This window comes from Dunckerocampus dactyliophorus, chromosome 6 (assembly GCF_027744805.1).
Source record: "Dunckerocampus dactyliophorus isolate RoL2022-P2 chromosome 6, RoL_Ddac_1.1, whole genome shotgun sequence".
NCBI lineage: Eukaryota > Metazoa > Chordata > Actinopteri > Syngnathiformes > Syngnathidae > Dunckerocampus > Dunckerocampus dactyliophorus.
This window is the reverse complement of record NC_072824.1, coordinates 31,585,996-31,608,336: the sequence shown is the minus strand read 5'-3', so window position 1 is coordinate 31,608,336 and position 22,341 is coordinate 31,585,996. Positions and strand designations below refer to the sequence as shown.

General features: G+C 43.6%; 2 protein-coding genes across 6 annotated transcripts in view; both read left to right on the top strand.

Annotated features, from left to right (window-relative positions):
- The window catches only part of LOC129182293 (meiotic nuclear division protein 1 homolog), a 53,658-nt gene extending 37,784 nt beyond the window's left edge, over positions 1–15,874 (top strand). The window contains exons 15-40 of one of the 5 annotated variants that reach the window (XM_054778223.1): positions 554–707; positions 787–845; positions 937–1,042; positions 1,120–1,222; positions 1,290–1,434; positions 2,708–2,878; positions 2,976–3,045; positions 3,124–3,247; positions 4,319–4,388; positions 4,460–4,569; positions 4,657–4,726; positions 4,804–4,937; positions 5,371–5,513; positions 5,594–5,780; positions 8,757–8,942; positions 9,030–9,179; positions 9,256–9,802; positions 10,930–11,045; positions 11,170–11,342; positions 12,611–12,808; positions 12,888–12,960; positions 14,065–14,150; positions 14,231–14,363; positions 14,621–14,691; positions 14,774–14,907; positions 14,987–15,874. In XM_054778223.1, coding sequence (XP_054634198.1) covers positions 554–707; positions 787–845; positions 937–1,042; positions 1,120–1,222; positions 1,290–1,434; positions 2,708–2,878; positions 2,976–3,045; positions 3,124–3,247; positions 4,319–4,388; positions 4,460–4,569; positions 4,657–4,726; positions 4,804–4,937; positions 5,371–5,513; positions 5,594–5,780; positions 8,757–8,942; positions 9,030–9,179; positions 9,256–9,802; positions 10,930–11,045; positions 11,170–11,342; positions 12,611–12,808; positions 12,888–12,960; positions 14,065–14,150; positions 14,231–14,363; positions 14,621–14,691; positions 14,774–14,907; positions 14,987–15,298 — 3,825 coding nt within the window. In that variant the 3' untranslated portion in view covers positions 15,299–15,874. Of the gene's footprint in view, positions 1–553; positions 708–786; positions 846–936; positions 1,043–1,119; positions 1,223–1,289; positions 1,435–2,707; positions 2,879–2,975; positions 3,046–3,123; positions 3,248–4,318; positions 4,389–4,459; positions 4,570–4,656; positions 4,727–4,803; positions 4,938–5,370; positions 5,514–5,593; positions 5,781–8,756; positions 8,943–9,029; positions 9,180–9,255; positions 9,803–10,929; positions 11,046–11,169; positions 11,343–12,607; positions 12,809–12,887; positions 12,961–14,064; positions 14,151–14,230; positions 14,364–14,620; positions 14,692–14,773; positions 14,908–14,986 lie in introns of all 5 variants that reach the window. The other 4 variants (XM_054778217.1, XM_054778218.1, XM_054778216.1 and 1 more) reach the window with 4 other exon arrangements.
- Positions 15,875–19,107: 3,233 nt separating this feature from the next.
- Positions 19,108–20,965, top strand: LOC129182295 (protein PERCC1). Its single transcript, XM_054778225.1, has one exon. It carries the CDS (start codon positions 19,419–19,421, stop codon positions 20,100–20,102), a length of 684 nt encoding a protein of 227 aa, XP_054634200.1. The 5' UTR covers positions 19,108–19,418; the 3' UTR covers positions 20,103–20,965.
- Positions 20,966–22,341: the final 1,376 nt, after the last annotated feature.

Here is a 22,341-nt window from a genome sequence, read left to right as displayed (position 1 = left end):
CACAATTCATGGTTGCCGATCCGATTCAAGAACGATTTTGGTTCATTTAGAACGATATGATAAACGATTCAGTAACTTTTTAGCCAAAAATTCAACCAATGTGACTGTGAAATAAATACCTGGATCCTGGAAACCACAGGTGAAGTTTCCTAGATTCACAATGTTTTTTTGGAAGGGAATCCGGTATAAATGATTAATAATGCTGACATACTTCGGAATAAATTATCAATCACGACAAAAAAATTTGTAAAAAATGCAATACAAAATGGGGATGAACAGACGTTGGTATAGCTTGCATGATGATTTATTTATTATTATTATTATTGCTACTGTGGAAGAGAAGAGCTCATTGGGGATTCTCTTATGAGAGTATTAAGGTTTAGCCAAACTCCCCCTTAACATTTCTTCACTGAATCAGAATTGCTGTCTTTGGCTCATTCCCAGCATCAACATCTGCCTCACGGTTGTTTTTGATCCCGGTCCAGTTCCCCGCTGGTAAAATTACAACTCCGCTTTTTCACTGACTGATAAGTTTGCACGTCGCCTCCTCCAGGGGTCTTGCCTCCAGAGCGAGGAGCGCCTCAGCCTGCAGATTAATCTGTCGGCGCGTGGTGACCAGCCCGCCGACCTGGACAAGCTCAAGCCTTACGTCATTGAGCACATCTTGCTGCTGCTGGTGGTCCACGCTGGCGGACAGGCTGCAGGAGGTGGAGTCTGTCATCACATTCACTGTTATCACAGTGCACCACACAGTATTATATGTTTTTTGTATTCTTTCTACTGTAGGGGAACCAAAAATAGGAGTTTATATGCAAAATTCTGGAAGCAAAAGACTCTACGTTAAGGTGAATTCTTGTCTGTGTTTTTAACTTACTGTAAATAAAAGTGACGATGACAGTGTTTTTTTTTTTGTTTTGTTTTTGTTTTTAATCTCAGGACATGCAAGTTTTATCCAAAGTGGATGCCAGTCTGCAGTTTAACAGAGTTCTTCTGAAATCGGAAGCAAAGAACTTTACAGAAGTGGCTACCCTCACTTGCAGGGGTACAGTTCCTATACAGGCACCGCATATTGTGCTGTACAATATTGTGTATTCATAAACTATTTTGGCGTGGTTTCAGGTTCCATGTCAGGCCACGGAAGCAAATGTGTTAGTCATATCAGTTTAAAAGTCTTGGGGAACCAGACGACCCATAACTTGGCTGGATTACATATCACGCACAGGTAATTTAAATTTAAGACCACAAAGTTTGATGAAATCTGCTATACCAGATCATGTATGTGCCTGCAGGTGGAGCACGGCGGACCTGTCCAGCCTTTTCCAAGTGAAACAAAAAACGACACAGCAGGTGGAACTGTGGCTGACAAACCCCTTTGTTTTGCCCCTCACGGTGACGAGTGCACGCCTTTCACAGAAGCTGCATGGGGTTATGAAGGTACATATACACATCAAAACTTCACCTTTTATTTTTATAGTACAGAAAGTCCTCCGCCTACGTTCGAGTCCCGTTCCAGCGACGGCATTGTAAGTCGGAACTTACTGTATACCGAAGTTAACACCTAAGTCACTCGCACTGGACACATGAAGGAGATCTGTGTTCAAATCTCCGTTAGACATCTGTGTGGAGCTTGCTTGTTCTCCCCGGGCGTGCGTGGGTTTTCTTCGGGTCAGATGGGATAGACTCCAGCATACCCTCGCGACCCTAGTGAGGATGAGCGGTATAGAAAATGAATGAATGAGAAATGTTAAATATAACAAAAGAGAACAACACTTAACCCGGTGGTTGTCTTGCATTTGGAAGGGGTGTTGCAAGGCAGGGAAAGAAGTGTCAGTAATGAGAGCACTATACTGCTTAGTTATCACTGTCCATTTCATAGGAGCAGATTATTTCACATGTTCAAAGATACCAACTTCATCCTTCATCACGGTTGCAGCGTTTTGAGAGGCTTGGACCGGGCATTCAACCAATGTTGGCTGGCGTTTCTCCACTTTCGGAGTCTTTTGCAATATCTAATTTCACCTTTCACTTTCATTTTTACTTTCTTTGACGCAATGCCATCAGAAGAGCCTTGGGAGAACACTTGGGTGAAACGATGAAGGAAAAAAAGTAGAGATGCTCGATGTTGACTTTACCGACGTCCGATATTGTCCAGCACTTGATTTTCGATATCAGCCACTGCAGATGGTCACTCACTCTGTACCCAGAACACATGGAGGACATAGGAAATACAGTGATAAAAAGATTAAATACAAAATGAATATAAATAATTACGAATAAGAGAACATGTTCTTACTTTTATTCCTGTGGTTGCCTTGCACACAGGAAGGGGCGATGCAAGGGAGCGAGAGACCGGCTTGTCGGGAATCTTGATCATGAGACAACTACACTGCTTAGTTGTCACTGTCCATTTCATAGGAGCAGATCCTTTCACATGTTTAAAGATACCATCTTTATCCTCCACTATGGTGGTGGCTCCGTTTGAGCGCCCAGACACGTCACTTTTCACTTTCCTCATGCTTGGGATAAACGAAGGGAAAAAAGTTCACTAACAAGACCAAAAGTGACATTGTCCTTCCTCACTGTAGCGCCGCCTAACTACATATTGTTGCGCTTTTACTTTTACTTTCTGTACACCGTTGCAACCAGGAAGCCATAACGCAAGGACGGCTGTATTTGACAGCTCTCTCTGCTGACCTCTGCCTGCCAGGTGGTGAACTTCCACAGCCCGCTGACAGTTCCCCAGGGCTGCTGGCACATCCTGTCCATCCAGCTCTTCAGTCGGGCGCTGCCCACCAGTCACTCTTTCACGCTCAGTTTGTACACCAAGCTGGGCGCCGCCATGCACATCCCTCTGTATTTCCACGCCACTCCTGCCAAGGTAAAACAACCAAAAAAAGTTCCAGTATTGTCGGCTAATAGTGTCGCCATTGAGGAGGCACCAGTGAGGGAAATGTGCTGACTGTTTGTGGTCTCAGCAGGGAGATCTGGTGTTTGAATCTGAAGGGGAGTGTCTGCGTCCTTGTCCGCTCAAGTTGTCCGAAAAAGGTGAGACATTTCAATACCTGAGCGAGTTTTTAAACGTGTATTTAAACCTAATGATAATTTCTTCTATATTCCGTCAAGGTCGCTCAGAGTGGCAGCGCACACTCCTGCCTGACTTCTCTCGTTCATCCTGGACAGTGGACAGCCAGCTGGCAACTGAGCTCTGCTCTCGGTGGCAGAACCACAAAGACAAACTCCCTTGCAGGTCAGTCATCCCAAAACCCCACCTGTTTAGTAAATGTCAGAATGTTCTGGAAAAAGACACCCGGATGCATCCCGGTGTGTACAAACATATAACACTGCCATATTGTAACACCAAAACTTCATTTTTGTATCCCCAAACGAATGAAAATAGACTAAAACTCATCCATGTGTATTTAGTTAGTCAGTGACTTACACAGCAGCTACAATCCCCAAGTTAGACATAATTAGTACACTGCCATTTAAAATACCACATTTCTCAGTCATATCATTATAGTTGCACATTACCTACAGACACATAGTCTCCAAGGCAGAAGCTTATTAGGAAGTATTCCTTAACAAGGTTTTGGTATGCTCTGGATCCACTAGGTGTCGGCAAAATATGCACCAACACCCCACCCTAACTTAAACACAGCACATGTTCAATTATAACATGTTGATATATAGACCTGACAAATTTGCAGGGCCAGCTAAACTATGAACTTAACTTTTCAGTGTTGGCTGCCTAGAAACTAGAGGGCTACAATGTGATTTAATTCCATATTATGGGAATATATCATTATTTCTCTGTTTGATTGAATTACTGGGTACAGTACAGAGCCCTGCTCTTCATGAGTCATTAGGACACCCATAAAAATTACAGCCCGACCGATATGGGACTTTGCGGGCCGATACTCAGGTACTCGGGCAGGGTACCACAGGAACGGAGCAACAGAATCTCCGTGCAGCAAAAAGGTTATATCAGTTGCATATCCGATGCTGATCGTCACAATCGGCCTGCCGATGAATCGGTCGGGCTCTAATAAAAATACTTGTTTTTGACACATGACCCTCCTGCTAGTTTGACGTTGACATTCTCACTGCATTATCTCGTATTTAGAAATTGTTACCGACTTGTGGTGAATGAGATATATGTTGTGGGAGACATGCAACACTTTGGTCCAAATATCTGTGCATTTGCAGGGGCAGTGAATGCTGAATGGTGAATGTGCGGAGATCCATTGTTTCCTCTCATGTGATTGTAATACCTTGAGATCTTCCATCATGCCTGATTAACACCAACTACACTTCTCAGGTGGCCCAGACTGTCCGTGGAGACGTCCTCCCTCCTGGATTTTGGTGCTACGCCGATCAACGAAAGCAAGGTGAGCTTCATTGTTGACCCCATCATTTTTGCTGCAACCTGTTGTTGAAGACTATGCCGGTGGGCTTTCAGGTGAAAACATTTCTGCTGAAGAACCCCTCCTCCTCTGTGGTTTCCATGGAGATCCAGATTCTCTCCCTGTATCCCGACCCCCTGGGGGCTCTGGACCTTCTCACCAAATGGTATTGTCATCCAGGGAAATGGAGGATGATTCAAATGATACGTTTGGAGGTGTAGTGCTGATTTTTATTTTTTTTGTCCATTAACAGGTTTAATATTAGCCCCCTTGCGGTCAATATCAGCACCGCAGAGTTCTCCCTGTTGCCTGCGCTCCCCGGCGTGAGTGAAAAGTGACTCTTCCCTTTGTGATGTCTTCAGTGCCTTCCATGAAAACTGTCTGAATGTTTCCTGCACAGGCGAGTGAGAACGGGGAGGCCCTGAGAGGTCAGGGGGTCCTGCGTCTGCTGCTACAGCCGTGGGAGTCCCGAGAGGTGGCGGTCGTTTTTACTCCCTCTGAACACAAACCCACCACCACCATCCTCATCGTCAGGTACGCAACATTAGCTCACGCTTCCTAATATCCCTAATGATAGTGCTAAAGCCGGGAGCTAATTGGCTCTTATTTACTCAGTGTGATATGGATATATGTATGATTTTTTTTTTTCCTTTAATAATGATTTAGAGTGCATGAGAATGTAGAAAGGCAAAAGTAGCCTTCTTTCACCACATGCTCATTTATTAACAAGCATATTGCGCAACAGAGCGGCAACAGAACCAAGGTTGTAATAGTGCTAAGGAGCCAGCCAGCATTTTAAAGCGCATGCAGAGCTAGAAGCATCTGGAGGCTGATTTCAAATGCAGCTTTCACTCTCTGACAGGAATTTATTGTGTTTAATGTTTCTCCTTTACGAGGTAACCAAAATACGGGAAACTAAGCATTTTAAAAATTATTTTTGTATATTTTATTTATTTATTTTTTCCAGGAACAACCTGACTGTGTTCGACATGGTGACAGTGAAGGGCCACGGGGCCAAAGAGCTGCTAAGGGTCGGGGGTAAGCTACCCGGGCCGGGGGCCTCCCTGCGCTTCAATGTCCCCCAGTCCACTCTGATGGAGTGTCGTGACGGTGAGGCTGGAGTTTGCCAAGTACCCTTTTTAAAAAATGTCTCCGCGAGCGACTAACTGAAGCCAACACCCTTCCGGCAGGCGTGCGCCACAACAAGCCGCTTTTTGCCATCCGCAAGACGTTCAAGGTGGAGAACGCCGGAGAGCTGCCGCTGACCGTGGCGTCCATGAACATCAACGGTTACAAGTGTCAGGGCTTTGGCTTTGAGGTGCTGCAGTGTCACGCCTTCAGCCTGGAACACAACACCTCCTCTGAGATCACCATTGCGTAAGTTGGCTGTAGGAAAAACATACGCTGCCCATCTACAGTATGTAATGCAGGGGTGTCCAAGCTTTATCCACCGAGGGTCAGCGAGAGTGATTTAAAAAAAAAAAAAAAACTGCATCCAAACTGTGTTTTGGTGAAAAAGCCTATTTATTAGTGTTTATACAGAATTTTGGTGAATTTTCCAAATATTTGAATTTTCTTCTTAAATAATAGTCATAAATGTTCTGAGTATTATGACCATAATATTACAACTTTTCCTAACCTTATTTTCCAAAAAATTACAACTTGATTTTATTTTGTTTGTAATGCTACGACTTTGAAAAAATAATGTATTTTTTCTTTCATATTTCAACTCTATGCTGCTAAAATGACATTAGAGTGATGAGGACATTATTTTCCCTCATCATATTCCGAGTTTATTCTTGTTAAATTGCGACTTTTTTTGTCGTTAGAATACGATTTAATATATTGACATTCTCTGAAAATTACAGCTGCTTTTTCACTTTTTTTTTTTTTCTTGTAAATCTTCTTGTAAATTTTCTTCTCATAATATTATGACTAGGGATGTCCAGTATTTGCTTTTTTTGCCGATAACCGATATGTCGATATTGTCCAACTCTCCATTTCCGATTCAGATATGAACCGATACCGATGTGTGTAATATCACATATCTTCTGTCGCGGAAGGACTGGACTGGACTTGCTACCTTACGTGTTGTTATTACTATGTATTATTATTTATGATGTGTTATTGCACTAGAAACTTGACATGATCCATTCGGTATTTATTTATTCTTCTTCTATTATAATCCTTGCCGTTCACATTTTTTGATCATCCAAAAGTCCAGGGAAGAAATGTATGGATGTGTGCCGTGCACTCTTGGTGGAGCAGCACGCTGTATTGGTTTCCAGCCCACACTGCAAATTGCATGTACGCAATAAATCCAGTCCTATCTGATTTCAATGAAATGTCATCTGCAGATAGATATTAAAGTGAATTTATATCCTACATACCTTTTATCTTGTCTTGAAGTGCCGATCTGTGAGTTTGAAGGGCTTAAAGCTGGACTTAACATTCAAAGCCGTGGTATGACTAGAGGTGGGCCAACACTCGGTATAAATCCCATGTGAAATAGAAGAGGAAGAAGTAATCTACCTAACAAACATGAACACCAATGAAAATACAGTCAAACCTGTCTATAGCGGCCACTAAAGGGAAACGGCAAAAGTGGCCGTTATAGACAGGTTGGCGGCCATATTGAATTTGTGAGCACACATTAACATGTATTCACAAAAAGACTGGAGCAAAACCAAGAGACATAGGGGAAAACGCTCTGTTGACACATCAACAGGTAGGTAAATCTAGGTAACAGCTCCAGTGAGGAAACTAGTAATATCAATAACAATGAACCAGCACCACACATTCGATGGCGCTGGCCTTTTATCCGCCACAAATGTTAATTGACCGCAGCTGCGCGGCCACCAGGCATGAAGCGGCTGCCTCTTCCTCCCCGGAGAAGGCACAGCCCGCCAAATAGAGCGCAGGACAGGGGACACTCGCTCCTGTCCTGCAGAACGTCACAAATTTCCATCTTTGATTTTTTTTTAAAACACGATTTTAAAATAAAAATTTGAGTGAAGGAGCCCGAGGATATATGTACAGGATACACGTGAAGCAGTCATGAATGGGTGTGTGTGTGTGTGTGTGTAAACAATTGAGTGCGGAGGAGGTGCGAAGATCGTCATAAACTAACAATACCATCGCTCTTTTCTTATTAAATGGGCTTCTAATCTCTAATTAGTCGGCAATTAAGTGATGTTTTAGATGTTTTATTCAGGTCTTTTGGCTATTTTAGAATCTATTCACGGCATTGCAAAGTGGGAAGATTTTGGCCGTTTTGGCCGTCATTGAATCTTTTCAGGGCGTCATTGCAAAGTAAGAAGACGGCTTTTTTATGTCCAACTAGGAGTCAGTAATTAAAGTCTACACACGACGGCTTCACTGCTTAAAAAACAAAACTTTTTTGTGCATGAAGCTTCTTGCTTGAGTCGGCATTTTGGCCGCTATATGCGGTCAGATATTGACCAAGGGATACAAAATGGGTGGCTGCTGGCCGCGTTAGACAGGTGACCGCTAGACACAGGGTCTATAACATGCACATTTTCTGCGGGGGATTTTTCAGCGGGCGCTATAGGCAGGTGGCCATTCTATACAGGTGGCCGCTAAGACAGGTTTGACTGTACGTCCGATATCGTATGAAAAAGCAGCACTTTCACGGACTCTCCTAATCGAGCGCATGCGCACCCTGTCAGGTTTTACTGTCTTACTTCCGGGAATTGTTCTGTTCCTATTAGTGAGGATAGGCGGCATAGAAAGGGATGGATGGAAGGAGTGAGCTAGCTTGCTACTAGCCACCCATGGTCATTTGCACGCTTGAGAGGCGGTTTGATGAGGTCATCATTTGCGTACTGCAAAATACGGCATAACGGCATTATTGTACGGCATAATTTTTTTTATCGGCTTTCATTATAGGGAAAATATCTTGATACTGATAATATTGGCATTATCGGACATCCCTAATTATGACTTTATTCACATATTTTGATGTTATTCCCATCTTATTATAACGTATCCCCAACCTAATGTTCCAAAAATTACAACTTTATTTTCTTTTGTTTGTTTCTCATAATATTATGACTTTAAAAAGGCTTTTTCTTGAATATTTCAACTTTCTGCTACTAAAATGGTTATTTGTCCTTGTTTATCATAAAATGATGACTTTTTCCTCATTAGATTACAAATTATTTCTCATATTTTTAGTTTATTCTTGTACAATTGCTGCTGATTATTCAATTTCTCTGGGTTTATTTCTTGTTCAATTATATTTCTAGAATGTGCCATTATGTGCCACGGGCCAATAAAACAGCCGTGAGCCGCACTTTGGACACCCCTGATATAACGCAACTCTCTCTTTAGATTCACTCCGGACTTCACCTCATCCTGGGTCATCCGGGACCTTGTCCTGGTGACCTCACGCGGCACCGCCTTCCCGTTCACACTCAACGTGACGCTGCCCCACCACATGCTGCCCCTGTGCGCTCAGGTGGTCCCTGGCCCCAGCTGGGAGGAGTCCTTCTGGGTGGTCACGCTCATCTTTACCTGGTTGGTCCCAGTTAGCCTAGCAAAAGCCACTCCCGTGTTAAATGATGGAAGGGTTTTTTTTGAATGCTTATTTGTATTTCTGTGCAGCATGTCCTTGTTCGGTGTGTGTCTGATGGCCTTCCATCAAGCCCAGTACATCCTCACAGAGTTCTCCATGCCTGCGATAAGAAATAACCACACCCCCAACCTGTCCCGGGACAATGGCCCCGTCAACAACGTCACACCCAATGGCATCAAGTAAGCAGGATATGCAAAGAATGTGAAAAAATGCTGCAAATTGTGTTGAAGTTACTTACATTTGCTCTTTTTGCAGCAAAACCAAAGGCAGTTGTAAGAGCTACGTGGACACCTGCCACACCTCTGACAAAGGAAAGGGGCGTGGCTCCCCGGCTCTGTCAAACAGCCCCGCCCAACGTCCTCAGTCCTCCAAGAAGGGTCCCTCTGGCGCCGCCTCCCAGCCCCAAAAGAAGCACAAGGTTTCGCTCTATTACAGCAACTACAAGCCCAGCGTGTCTACAGCGGTGCCCGGTGCCACGGCGATGGACGACGACCACGAGGACCTGATCCCAGAGCCGCCCCTGACCCCGGATCCCGACATCTGCAACAACAACAAACCGGCGTTCATGGACAGCGAGATGATGGATAAAAAGGCAGACTTTCAAACACCCATGCAGGACAAAGTGCCAGCGGTCGTTATGTTTCCCGTGGAAATGCCTGCTGGTTTCCCCGAAAATGTCAGGCTCAGTCCAGGACCTCGACCGGGTCTGCTGCTTTGCAAACCAGTGGAGATGAGCCGCGCCGGGCGCTATGAGCCCACCATGGTCCGCTGTGAGCAACCGGCCACCTCGGAGATCGAAGAGGTGAGCCAATTTTCTCTCACCTAAAATGTTGAAATAGATAAGACCATAGTATTCAACTGCAGAGAGTGGCAGGCTTTTAATCACAGCCAACCGTGTTAAAAAGAAAAGAAAAATAGCTAATTAAAAACTGTAATAAAAATAAATACAGTATACGTATATAGGCTACTTAAAAAATGTTTCAAGATATAACAACTCATGCCACCTTGTGGCCGTTTTTGTGGCGTAAAACTGCTTTAAAAGACTTTTTTAAACGTGTAAAAGTGGCCCACGCAACCTCAAATTTTTCAGTATGAGGCCCTTGGTAGAAAGAGTTTGGACATCGCTAACGTCGAAGGCCTAACTGATTTCTCCATTAATTGAAACAACGAACAGATTGGCAACAACAATACTGGTTAGTTGCTGCCCTGCTCCACCGTATAGCTCGTACTAAATTATACTTATTTGCTCCTGTATGTGTCATATGTCTACTATATTGAGTCATTGGAGTGGAAAGGCGACTCTGGGGTGTTATTTCCTCTCCAGAGGGCTTGAATAATGTTAAAAATTATATTTAGAAGGTTGTAAACAGGTTTTCTATGCTGCAACAACAAAAACATTCCAGGAATCCTACTTTGCTGAAATTCACTCCACACTCTCGGGCCTGGAACCGATTAACCGCCATTAACGAGGGATTACTGTACTGTTCCAATTAAATGAATTAATGGTACTTTCCAAATGTTGAAGAACAAAGAATACTGACCGGATGTCATTCAAAAGTCTAAACTTTGCAATACAAGGAGGGTTCAGCCACCTCCAGAGGTGTGACAGCTTGCTATTATTCAAGATTCAAGAGTTTTTATTGTCATATGCACAGTAAAACAGGCAGTTCTGCTATGCAGTGAAATTCTTTGTTCTGTTCATTTTCCGAAAAAAAGAAAAAAAAAATCCAAGAAAATGACTAAGAACATCAGAAACATAAATACCAATAAATTAAGCAACAACAACAGAAGAGACATCAATACAAATAAAGAAATGAATAAATATATAGTGCTATGAGTGTGTATTATAATAAACAACACTTTACAGACGCCATGCGTGTATTGCGTCATGTCACAGTCTTCAAAGCTGCTGTTGTGTTCTCCCTGCAGCCAAGGGAAGATGGCAAAGCCCAGAAGAAGAAAGCAACAAGTGTGGATGCAGCAAGTAATAATAATAATAATAATAAGGGAAAGAGGAGTCGCAGGAAGACCGATGGCGTCTCCAGGTAGGACACTTTTCATTTTATCTTCAGCATTTCAAAACTGAAGCCGGGTTAATCTTGTCCACTGGCGTTTTAGTTGTTTTCATTTTTTTTCTCAATTGTTTTTATTGTAACTCCTCCCCCGAAGCACTCCGGAGCAAAAAGTTCCGGCAGTTCCCGAGAGGGAGCGAGAACCCGACTGGAACGCAGCGGACCGTAACCTCGCCTTGTCCCGCAACAGGAACCGCTGCTGCAACGCCCCCACCGCGTCCGAAGCGCCAAAGCCCGGGCAGTGTGCCGATAACCCTGCCAGACAGAATGGTGGGCAAACTTTTCACTCCTTTGACACAAACGCTTTTCTTTTTGCTCCCGTCTTTCATGAGCCGGATTCAAAACATGTCCAACTCTTTTTTCCTTTTTATTAATTATATTTTTCAGTGTATACGTAGAAATAACGTGTTCTTTATCATTTATTCATTTTTCCCTTTTCTCTTTCTGTGTTTTGCCCGTGTTCCACATACTGCGGGCCAATAAAAAAAAACAAAAACAAGCTGCCTGCTGCCATAGTTTGGACACGCTGGCCTTACAGAAACAATGAAAAAATGATTTTGGTAATGTTCGATGCTGTTCACTTCTTGTAATGTTCTGATGCGGGCCGTCTTTCATTTTGTTAGTATATGCCGTGGGCCAATGAAAAAATGAGCACCACGTTTGGACATCCCTGGTGCAAGCAGTCGGGCCACGGCCAAAGGGGTTCCATTAGGGAGATTCATGAAGTCCACGAGGGTGTTAAAAGCCACTTAAGTGTTTCTCCTCATTGCGCAGCTCCGCAGGGGTTCTATCCACAAAGTCAAAACACACAAAAGATGGGGGGGGAAGAGCAAAAAGGTGTAATGTAAGAAGAAAGTCAAATGATGTGCTTTAGCACCTTTAACAAAAAGCTGACATTCATGACATGATATTGTCCTTTTTAAACTTTTTTTTGCATTTTGAAAACGAGACAAACAACCTTAAAATAATCTACAAAAGCACCCTGAGAGCGCAGACCTCGGCAAGCACCACAGTTCCCTCCAGATTGTGATCTACACCATAAATACCAGTCATACATTTACTTCATGTGCATACTGTATTTACATTCCTTGACTTTGAAAACGTAGCGTTAGCAATGGGATTCATAATATCTATATTAGTTAGTCACAAAAATCACATTTTCCGTATGGAGCTGGCACACACTGGCACACTCCAGATTCCAGTCTTGCTGGCAATGTGCTAAAATGGTGTTTGTTGCATGCTTATACTGGAGCTTCGTCCTATGATGACAATTCCAAAAGGTGCCCTATTTTTTCATATTGTCTATTATATTTCATAGTATCTGAATGACTCCATTATTTGGATCAGTCTTTGCTATTTTGTCCAACCTGTCTGAAACTTGTACTGTTTTTCCAAGTGCTTATGTGAGTTATATACACAAATGCAGAAAATGGTCTATGTCGCAATGTTAAAGAATCCTTTAAAAAAATTCCTGGATGCAGACAAGCCTTTATTTTTACGTGGAATTCACGCGATGCTAATTTGGTGCCGTCCAGCAGGCGCATGTCCCGCCCGCAGTCGGCGCAAGTGTACCACAGACCGGCGCGGGGGCGCACCGTGCGAGTCGGGCTCGGACTCGGGCAGCTCTTCGGGCAGCGTGAGGGCCAGCAGGGGCAGCTGGGGCAGCTGGAGCAGTGCCAGCAGCGCAGAAGGAGACAAGGAGGGCAGACACGCCTGCACTACCTCATCCAGAAAAAGTAGCGTTTGCGCGCTACACTTGAAGCGGCACTCCTTTGGGCTTTTTCACAGTTTTGTTTTTGTTTGTTTTTTTTGCAGGGGACCCCGTGCAGTACAGCATCTACACAGCAGAGCGAGACTCATACCAGTCTGCTAGCTGCAAAACCCTCAGGTAATACAGACACCTGAACGCATTTATACTACAAATGCTCCCGTTAAAGGAAAAGTGGGAAACTGCCCATCCACAATCTTTGTGAGACATGAACACACGTCTTTCTCTCTTCTGTGCTTTCTAAAGATATAAAAACAGCTAAAAAGAGGCAGATAAGAATGCACGTAATGGGACACACCTATTCCACCTAGAAAGCCCGCTGTTGAAACGCTATCCATGCTGTGAGCCTCCAGTAACAGGCCCGTTCATGATAACACCGAATACTTACAGTATTTTGGTCATTTTAAGCATTAGCGGAACTTCCTTCCTGGGTGCATTGATTTCACATAGCAACATAGAAGGAACGCAACACCCAGCATGAACTTTTCCAACACAGCAGCGGTAGCGGCAGCTCCAGTATGTAGCGTTACCTTTCGCTAGTGGTGTACGCCTGTCACGGAGTTCTTGTAGCTTGGTTAATATGGTTATTAATATGGTTAATATGCAGGTCGCTTATGTAAACGGAGCATTGCTGGCGCTTTTTGGAGGTTTTATCAGAAGGCTTTATAGGCGGAATGGGGTGTCCCATTGCCTGCATTCTTAGCTGCCTCTTTTTGTCTGTTTTTATATCTTTACAACGCACAGAAAAGAGAGACGTGTGTTCATGTCTCACATAAGGATTGTGGATGACGGGCAAAATTCCCAAAAAAGTGCACTTTTCCTTTTTAAATCCCCTACAAAAGCAAGTAACGAGCTATCTAAGTCATCAAAAATATGGGCATTAACAGTTGTGGCTGTCGGCAACCTCCTCATGTACATTTGTAGTTGTCGTCGGGGCCATCCAGCTCTGTATGCGCTTTAAAATGTTGCTGCTCAGCTGTCTGCGTGAAAGCCATGCGTCTCATACACGTCTTTACAATCGACTCATCAGCGCCGCTAATGCTGACTCAGCAATGCTCCTCACCGCTGGTACAACATTGGTTCTGTGGCTGCTGTGTTGTGCAACATGCTTGGTAATGAATGAGCGCATGGTCAAAGAGAGCTACGTTTTCCTTTTCACTTTTAAAAACGGTGACTTGGTTTTGAGCAAGTAACAGCCTCTCTCCAATTGTTCTGCTCCGCCAGCGCTTACCACAAAGACCAGTGCCAAAGTCCAGATCCCACGGCGTCCAGCTTCGCCGCGGTCACCGCGGGAGTGGAGCGGACCACGGGTAAATACGCCGCCTGTCTCCGTCCCAGCATCCTTCAGTGTGCGTTTGATGCCTTTGACGTGGTCTGCCCCCCCCACCAGACCTGACAGCTCACTACCTGCCTGAGGAGACGTGGTCGGCCCCCTCGGTGCCGCTCACCAACAAGTTCAGATACAACACCCCCGAAGCGCTGCCCTTCATCCCTCAGCCGGCGTCACCCAGGTCGTACAACGGGTGAGATGGTTGAACTCATGCGTACATACTGTTTAACTCGTGCGTGCATATTGTTTAACTCGTGCGTACATACTGTTTAACTCATGCGTGCGTATTGTTTAACTCGTGCGTGCATACTGTTTAACTCGTGTGTGCATACTGTTTTAACTGTTTAGTCAGTGCTTACAGACTGAGTTATTTTTAAGATGTGTGGTAAAGCCTTATTATTATTATTTTTTTTCTCAAATCGGTGACCTTTATTGTGGTTATTGTTGCAGGTTTGTGTGGAGACGTGGCAACAGTCACTGCACCAGTCCTTACACCTACTGCGAGGAAGGCAACTACATTGGTAGAATCTTACTTTCCTTCCACCTTCCTCGCTTAAAGTCGGTTTTAAGTTGAGCATGATGGGTGCTGTGACGGTCCTGCAGGAAACGCAGCTTTACCAGGAGGATTCCCCCACCAGGAGGTCCAGAACCTCCCCGCCGGCCAGGCCAGCTGGAGCGAGCAGCATCCTCAAGAGTCGCCCTCCACTTGGGACTCGGCAGCCTGCGTGGGCACCAAGGTGACGCTCATGATACGGAATAAAAAGGATGATGTGTTTAACTGATGAGGAAATAAAATGACACGTTCTCCCGCCTCAGCCGTACTTCTCAGGCACCCGCAGCCTCTCGCCCATGTCCAGCCTCTTCGGCTCCATCTGGACGCCGCAGAGCGCTCCGTACCACCCGGGCCACTTCCAGCACGAGCGCTCGGCCCCCATGTCGCCCGTGTCCCCCGTCACGCCGCCTCACTCGCCTCTGGGCCGCGAGGCGGAGGCGACGTGCGGCAGCATCCAGTACTCCAGCTTCAACCCGTTTGGCCCGCACATGAACCTGGACATTTGGAACTCCTCCTCCAACCGCAGCTCCAACTCGCAGCTCTCCAACGACTCGGGCTACTGCGGCGACGTTTAAAAAGAAGGCGACAAAGCGGCAAACCATCCCGACAACTGCAAACATATAAAGCGATGATATATACCAGAACTCAACATGAATGTTCTTTTATCAATAATGGGGAAAATGTGAATATTCCTTTTCTTTTATGTTCCCATTTTCAAACGTTAAATGTTGTGAACATTTTTGTTGTATATTTTTCTAGATGTTTTGCAGTTTTGATCATAGAAAATTAAAAACAGGTTTTGTACTTGAACATTCACCTGTTTTTTTAATTTTTATCAAATGTAATTTAATTTGAATTTGCTATCCTACCGTATAAAAATGTTATGCCTTTTAATCACAGCAACACTAAAATATGTTTCTGTAAACTTGGGCGCTCAAAATGCACAGCATACGACTTAATATTGTATCACCATGTGAGTAACACAAGATTAACTCATACGTCACATCAATAATACAAATTGAAGTATAAATATTTAGGTTGCAATATTTATGGAGACAGAAATAGCTATGTTTTTAATGAATTGCATGACTATTTTTCTTTTTCATAATTTTCTATTAATTTCTGTGGATTGTTTAAAAGTAAAATCAGAAAATTACTATTTAAATGTAATTTAGTTAGATTATAATCCTGCAGTGGAAATTCACTCCTAAAAAATCAATATTAAATCAATTTTTAAATTAAATCATGAAAATAACATTTGAGTTTAATTTTCCACAGGGGAAATTCACTAATCATTTTTTTAAATGAATTTTATCTTGTATGGATTTAAAAAAAAATTATTCATGAAAATAAAGTTAGATTTTAATTTAGTATGCCCATTATAATCCCACAGGGGAAATGTACAAATAAAAAAAAATAAATATAAAACAAAATATTAAAAATATAATTTTTCCTTCTTCCTTCCTTCCAGTACTGATTATGTCTAAGACGTTTGTGTAAGCAGCTCCCTCTGCTGGACATCATTGAGATTGCAGGTGAGTGATTTTATGAGTGATTTTTAACGAAACTGCACTGCTAGCATACACGTAATACACACATCCTCAAAGTTTTATCATCAGGAGACAAATGCTCAATGGCAGTCGGTTGGATGTCCTCGCAAAGACGTTTAGCTTGACGGCGGCTGTGTTTTTCCAACCAATCTTGCTAAATTGCTCACACTTTACACACACAGTCCGCGTATCAAGCCAATCCCACTTATGCGGCTTGAAAACAGCGCCACCGTGCGGTGCATGTGTCAAAACTAATAGCCCAGGCAACACAGTCGGGGTGCAAGTTTTGACACATTTTCACTTTTTTGTAGAAGAGCTCCCTAAGATATTGTGGGTACATCATGTCCTTCTAAAGTGATGGAAAATGTGTGTGTGTTTGTGTGTGTGTACACATGGTGCTTGTGTGCCTAAAAGTGCGTGTAATTTATTATCACACAGTGGAGTGCTGACATATTGCTGCTATTGATCTTTCGCCCTTAAATCAACACAGAAGCCTGGATACTGATGACAGGCAGGGCAGGGTGGGAGGTGGTGATAACACGCACACGCACACACACACACACACACACACATACACACTAATGCACTATACACACAAACTACAACACGTGCACATTAGAGGTCTGAGCACAATACAGTATATTTAACTGGCATGGATTTAAGTCCGCTTCCTCTAACGCTTTTGTGTTGAATAAAACTATTTTATTGTAAAAACAATAATTTCAAAATCTCGGGATTTTGCCCCCCCCACCACCACCAAGATTTTCTACATAATTCATCAGAAATAGAAATTGAACAACAGTCAGCAGGACCGAATAGGCTGAATGCAGCAGTAGAGATGAACAGCAGCTAATGATGATGAGTTGGCGTCATGTGTTCTGTGCCTCATCCATGGGGGGGCAAACACAAACACGTTTTTAGATTAAATCATTGGTTTGCTTGTTTTTGCAAACAAACTCCTCGTATATAAATAAATATTCTATATTCATTCAATTATGCTATGAAGTCCATATTGTCTCTGTCCAAAAATATGCATGTATTTCCACATTTTTATTAGTTTCTTTAAAAAAAAATCTGAAATGAAAAGAAACACAGCTTTTTGCTGAATTTGTAAAATTAGATTATGGCTTTTGTTGGACAGACACAATATTCCAACCATAAAATGATATACATATACTGTATATACTGTACAGTGTTCACTCGCTCTATCGGGGTTCACTTTTCACAGATTCGCTGTTTTTTTTAATTTATTACAGCATATGAACGCTGATGCAGGCTTGGCCCTCGAAGAAGAATTGAATTGTAGGAAGTTGAGTGTCTCTCTCTTACTTTGCACCGCCCATTGTTTTCTGCGCCCGGATTGGCTGTAGACCACTGTCAATCAATCGCCTTTGTGCCGTCCTGCCGTGTCTCCTGTGTCATCGCTAGCTCGCTAGCTTGTAAATGAATCCTCGGTTTGTCTGCAGCAATAAAGTGTGCTGTATGTCAGTCCTCACCAACCTTTCTGAGAACAAGCTCCTTGGTCTCGGCCGTGAGTCTGCGCAGGATCTCCAAAAAAAGTGATACACATTTCAAACGTTGTCTTGAAAATGCATGCTTTGGGTTATGATTGGATGTTGTCAACATTTCAGCCTTTTCTCATTGTGTCTTTTGCGCTATTTTTACCATTTTTTAAAATGTTTTTTAAATTTCTGCAGTGATGCGATGACAAAGGAGCCACGGTCCACGGATGGCCCCCGCCGAGCCGCAGCTTGGCCACGCCTACTTTTGTGGATCTTCGTGGGGATCTATGAGCAAACTTCAACTCGGCTTGTTGGCTCAGTGTCGTGGGCGAGCGAGCGGGTCAAGGAGAGAGAGATCAAGCAATGCAGCCCTAGCGAGCCGCAGTGATGGAGTTCCATATGGAGTTCCATTTTTGTTTTAGTTTTTGAGGTAGCAAAGGCAGACTGTGAGCCATATTATCGTGCTAGCTACTGATGTGTGCACAAGCACATCGCTGCTGCACTCTGGCGATCTGGTGTACGTGCGCTGATACCTCCGGTCGGGTTTTGGGGACTGGGATCCTCTGGGTTAACTGGGTTAACTCTACAAGAAGTATGGTGGGCGGTCGGCTTCATCCGGCTCTGCATGCGCTTTAAAATGTTGCCTTGGTGTGAAAGTCCCGCGTGTCGTGCTGTTGCTGACAATCGTCTCATCTGCACTACTAACGCCGACTCAGCAGTTTGCTTCTTACCGCCATTACAACATCGGTTCTGTTGCTGCTGTGCAATATGCTTGCGCTCCAATGTCGGAAATTAGAGCCTACTTGCGAATAACGTCGCCTCCTCTTTGTGCCTGACCAAAATCAATGAGGGACTTTATTTATCTCCAGAAGTCAAAACGGCGTGAAATGAGATTTTCTACTCTTTTATCCTTTAATGACCCACATAGCGTGTGTGTGTGTGTGTGTGTGTGTGTGTGTGTGTGTGTGTGTGTGTGTGTGCGCGTGTGACAACTTTCCATCATCTCCTGGCAGAGGGTCCATTAGCTGTGGACCCCCTCCTCGGTTGCTTGGTGATAAAGCAAACGAAAAGTGTTTGACCAACACAAATATTTGGACGTCCTCGGACGCACACACAGGCTGGGGTGCGTATAAACACTGCGTACCAAATGCTTGCCTCATCAGAAGAGCAGGAGACGTCCACCAGAAGCTCACTAGAAGCTCGCCAGGAGATCACTCAGAAATTACCAGAAGCGCAGGAGAAGCTTGTCAAAAGTCCACCAGAAACTCAGCAGAAGCTGACTAGAAACTCCTAAGAAACGCAGGAGAAGCTCGCCAGAAGCGCAGGAGAAGCTCACCAAACGTCAACCAAAAGCTCTCCAGAAGCTGACTAGCAAGTCACTAGAAGGAGCTTGCCAGAAGTCCACCAGAAACTTGCCAGAAACACAGGAGAAGTTTTTCAAAAGTCCACCAGAAACTCAGCAGACATTTACTAGAAGCGCAGGAGAAGCTCGCCGGAAGTCCACCAAAAGCTCTGACTTGGAAATCACAAGAAGTGCTGCAGAAGCTCTGCAGAAGCGCAGGAGAGTCTCGCCAGAAGTCCACCAGGAACTCACCAGAAGCTCCGTAGAAACCCACCAGAGGCTCGTCTTCCAAGCAAGCATCATGGCGGCAGGCGTCATGAGGAGCTTCCTGGTCCAGGCTCCGTCCCTCGACTGCTTGCCCATCATCTTCCAGCATCCTCCATCCAAGGAGGAAGAGCAGGAGGTGGGGAGGCTTGAGGAGATGGAGAATGAAGAGGATGAAGACCTGGAGGAAGAAGAGGAGGAATGTTTGGAAGAAGTTCCTCATCACGCTTTGGACGTCACCAAGCAGCTGCTGAAGTTCGCCGACCTCATCAGTCGAGACGTCCAGCGGTACTTCGGCCGTCGTCACGGCGACCAGGAGACGTGCGACATCTACGACGACAGCGTGTCCGTCACCACCGGCGGCCGTCTGCGTTACTACGACGACCTGCTGAGACTGGCCGGGTCTGGAAGCCCAGAGGAGCGAGACGACACCTCTCCCAGGACTCACCAGGACCAGCGGGGCTCCGGTCTGGGCCCCCTGGCAGAGCTCTTTGAACACAAGGGTCCCAGTCAGGGCCCCCCCATGAACAAGAGACGGCTGCCGCTCAGCTTCTGGACCCCGCCGGACCCCCCACAGGGTGACCACACGCACTTGCAGTACAGCCTGCTCACACACACCCTGGACCACTCTCCGCCCGACTTTAGCGACTTGTTGGCCCACTGGGACCCCAGCCTCGAACTCACTGGCGCTCTGACGCACGACACTAATATGGACCATTGAACGCACCGTCCATAGTAGGGCTGTGGCACTATGGGAGTATTTTCATTAAAGGACATCATTTCTTCTAAATCTTAATTTTATTTTTTTACTCTTACTGCTACTTTAGCATTTTAAAAATAATAATAAATTGCACTCAGTTCAATCTAAAAATATTGCAAAAAAATATTTGCATTTCTAAAGGACATCCAAAAAATGCAATCAAATGGACAAAGATGAAAAAAAATGTTAATTAATCTTAATTTTTACTTTTATGAAATTTGACTTTACATGTTTTTTTTTAATCCTTTAAACCAGGGGTGTCCATAGTGTGGCCCGCGGTACAAATTCTCAAAACATAATTCGACAAGAAAACTAGAAAAAAAAGCAAAAATGGAAAAATCAGCAGTAATCTTACAAGAATGAAGTCATTAATGTGAAGAGAAAAAGTTGTAATAAAAGAAAAAGGCGTAGTTTTACGAGAATAACGTAAATATAACGTTTTTTATGTCACAGGTGATAATATTGTGAGAATAAAGTCCAAATATGATGAAAATAAATATAATATAATAAAATAAATAAATAAATTGAGAGTCGTATGGGAATAAAGCCATCATATTGCAGGAACATTTACAACAAAAGTTGAGATACTTGGAAATTTAAAAAAAAAACAACAACAGCATAAATTAAAGAATCAGTAGCAATTTTACAAAAATAAAGCCAAAATATTAAGGGACAAACGTAACGAGAAAAAACTTCCAGCTTTACAAGAATAAGCTTGAAATATTGAAGAATTGACTGAAGAAGTGACTTTAGTTGCACAAAGTAGAAATAGTCAAGAAAAATGCTTTTTAAAGGTTGTGGGAAAAGTTATAATATGGGAATAAAGTCAAAATATGAAGGAAATAAAGTCATAATATTACAAGAAGAACATCTGCAATTGAAATATTTTGAAAATGTGCAGCAAAAAGGGGAAAAAAGAGCACAGAGTGAAGGTGATACTAATCAAAGGCTTTCACTGATATCACAAAGCTGACATGCAGTTCTTATGTTGAAATATACATAACTTCTTATCGACATGTGTCGCCTTTCATTTGTCACTACGCGGCGCTGGCTGGAAAAAGTTTGGACACCCCTGCTCTAACAATTAACTGTCCCGTAATGCTACTTTTACAACATTTCATTTTTTAAATAAATAAATATGACATAGAGCAGTGGTCCCCAACCTTTTTTGACCCACGGAACCCAAAATTCTCCCGCAGACCGGGGATGGGGGGGTGTTTGGGTCAGGGTTCGTACATTATAGCGATCTAATTTAATTTGTATCTGGAGTTTTTCCAGAGAGATGATTACATGGCTGTTTGACGTGTGTGGTAAATGGCAGTGGGCTAGCATGAATTAACTTGAGACAAACCTGCACTTTAGCACTCAATAAGTCATCCAAACTTACCTTTATGCATTCCCACATAGTATCAGCCTTTGAGACCAAATATGAGGTGAAAGAAAAATGGTAAAAATACAGTAGTAGTCTATCTGTGCAGCATGAGATAAAGTTAGCACACGCACAATGGACATGCGTCAAGTGAGGCGGATGTAATAGAGAGAATCCGGCCACTTTTCAAAATAAAACATCATGGAAATTATTTTTTCTTTCTGTGCGGCCCGGTACCAAATGACCCACGGCCCGGTACTGGGCCGCGGCCCGGGGTTTGGGGACCACTGACATAGAGAATATGAATATGTATTTGAATATGTATTTATTTATTTCCTATTTCCTATTATTTCCTATTTAAAAAATACAACATAATAATTCCTAATGATCCTAATCGTTTTTTAATTAAAAGTCCATTCAATGCTTTGATTTTCCCATTCAATCCATATTATCCAAAATATCTGGATTATGCTACTTTTACAGCATTTTGAAATGCTGCTGCTAATAATAATAATAATAATAATAATAATAGTAATAGTAATAGTAATAGGGCCGCACGGTGGTCTAGTGGTTAGCATGTTGGCCAACACAGTAACAGCTTGGAGATCGGGGAGATCGGTTCGATTCTCCCCTGGGCATTTCTGTGTGGAGTTTGCATGTTCTCCCCGTGTGTGCGCGTGGGTTTTCTCCGGGCACTCCGGCTCCCTCCCACATTCCAAAAACATGCAGTTGAGGTTAATTGGCGAGTTTAAATTGTCCATAGGTATGAATGTGAGTGTGAATGGTTGTTTGTCTAGATGTGCCCTGCCATTGGCTGGCGACCAGTCCAGG

Excerpts from the sequence above, each read along its gene's own strand:
- LOC129182295 (XM_054778225.1), top strand. The coding sequence starts at position 19,419 with ATGGCGGCAGGCGTCATGAGGAGCTTCCTGGTCCAGGCTCCGTCCCTC.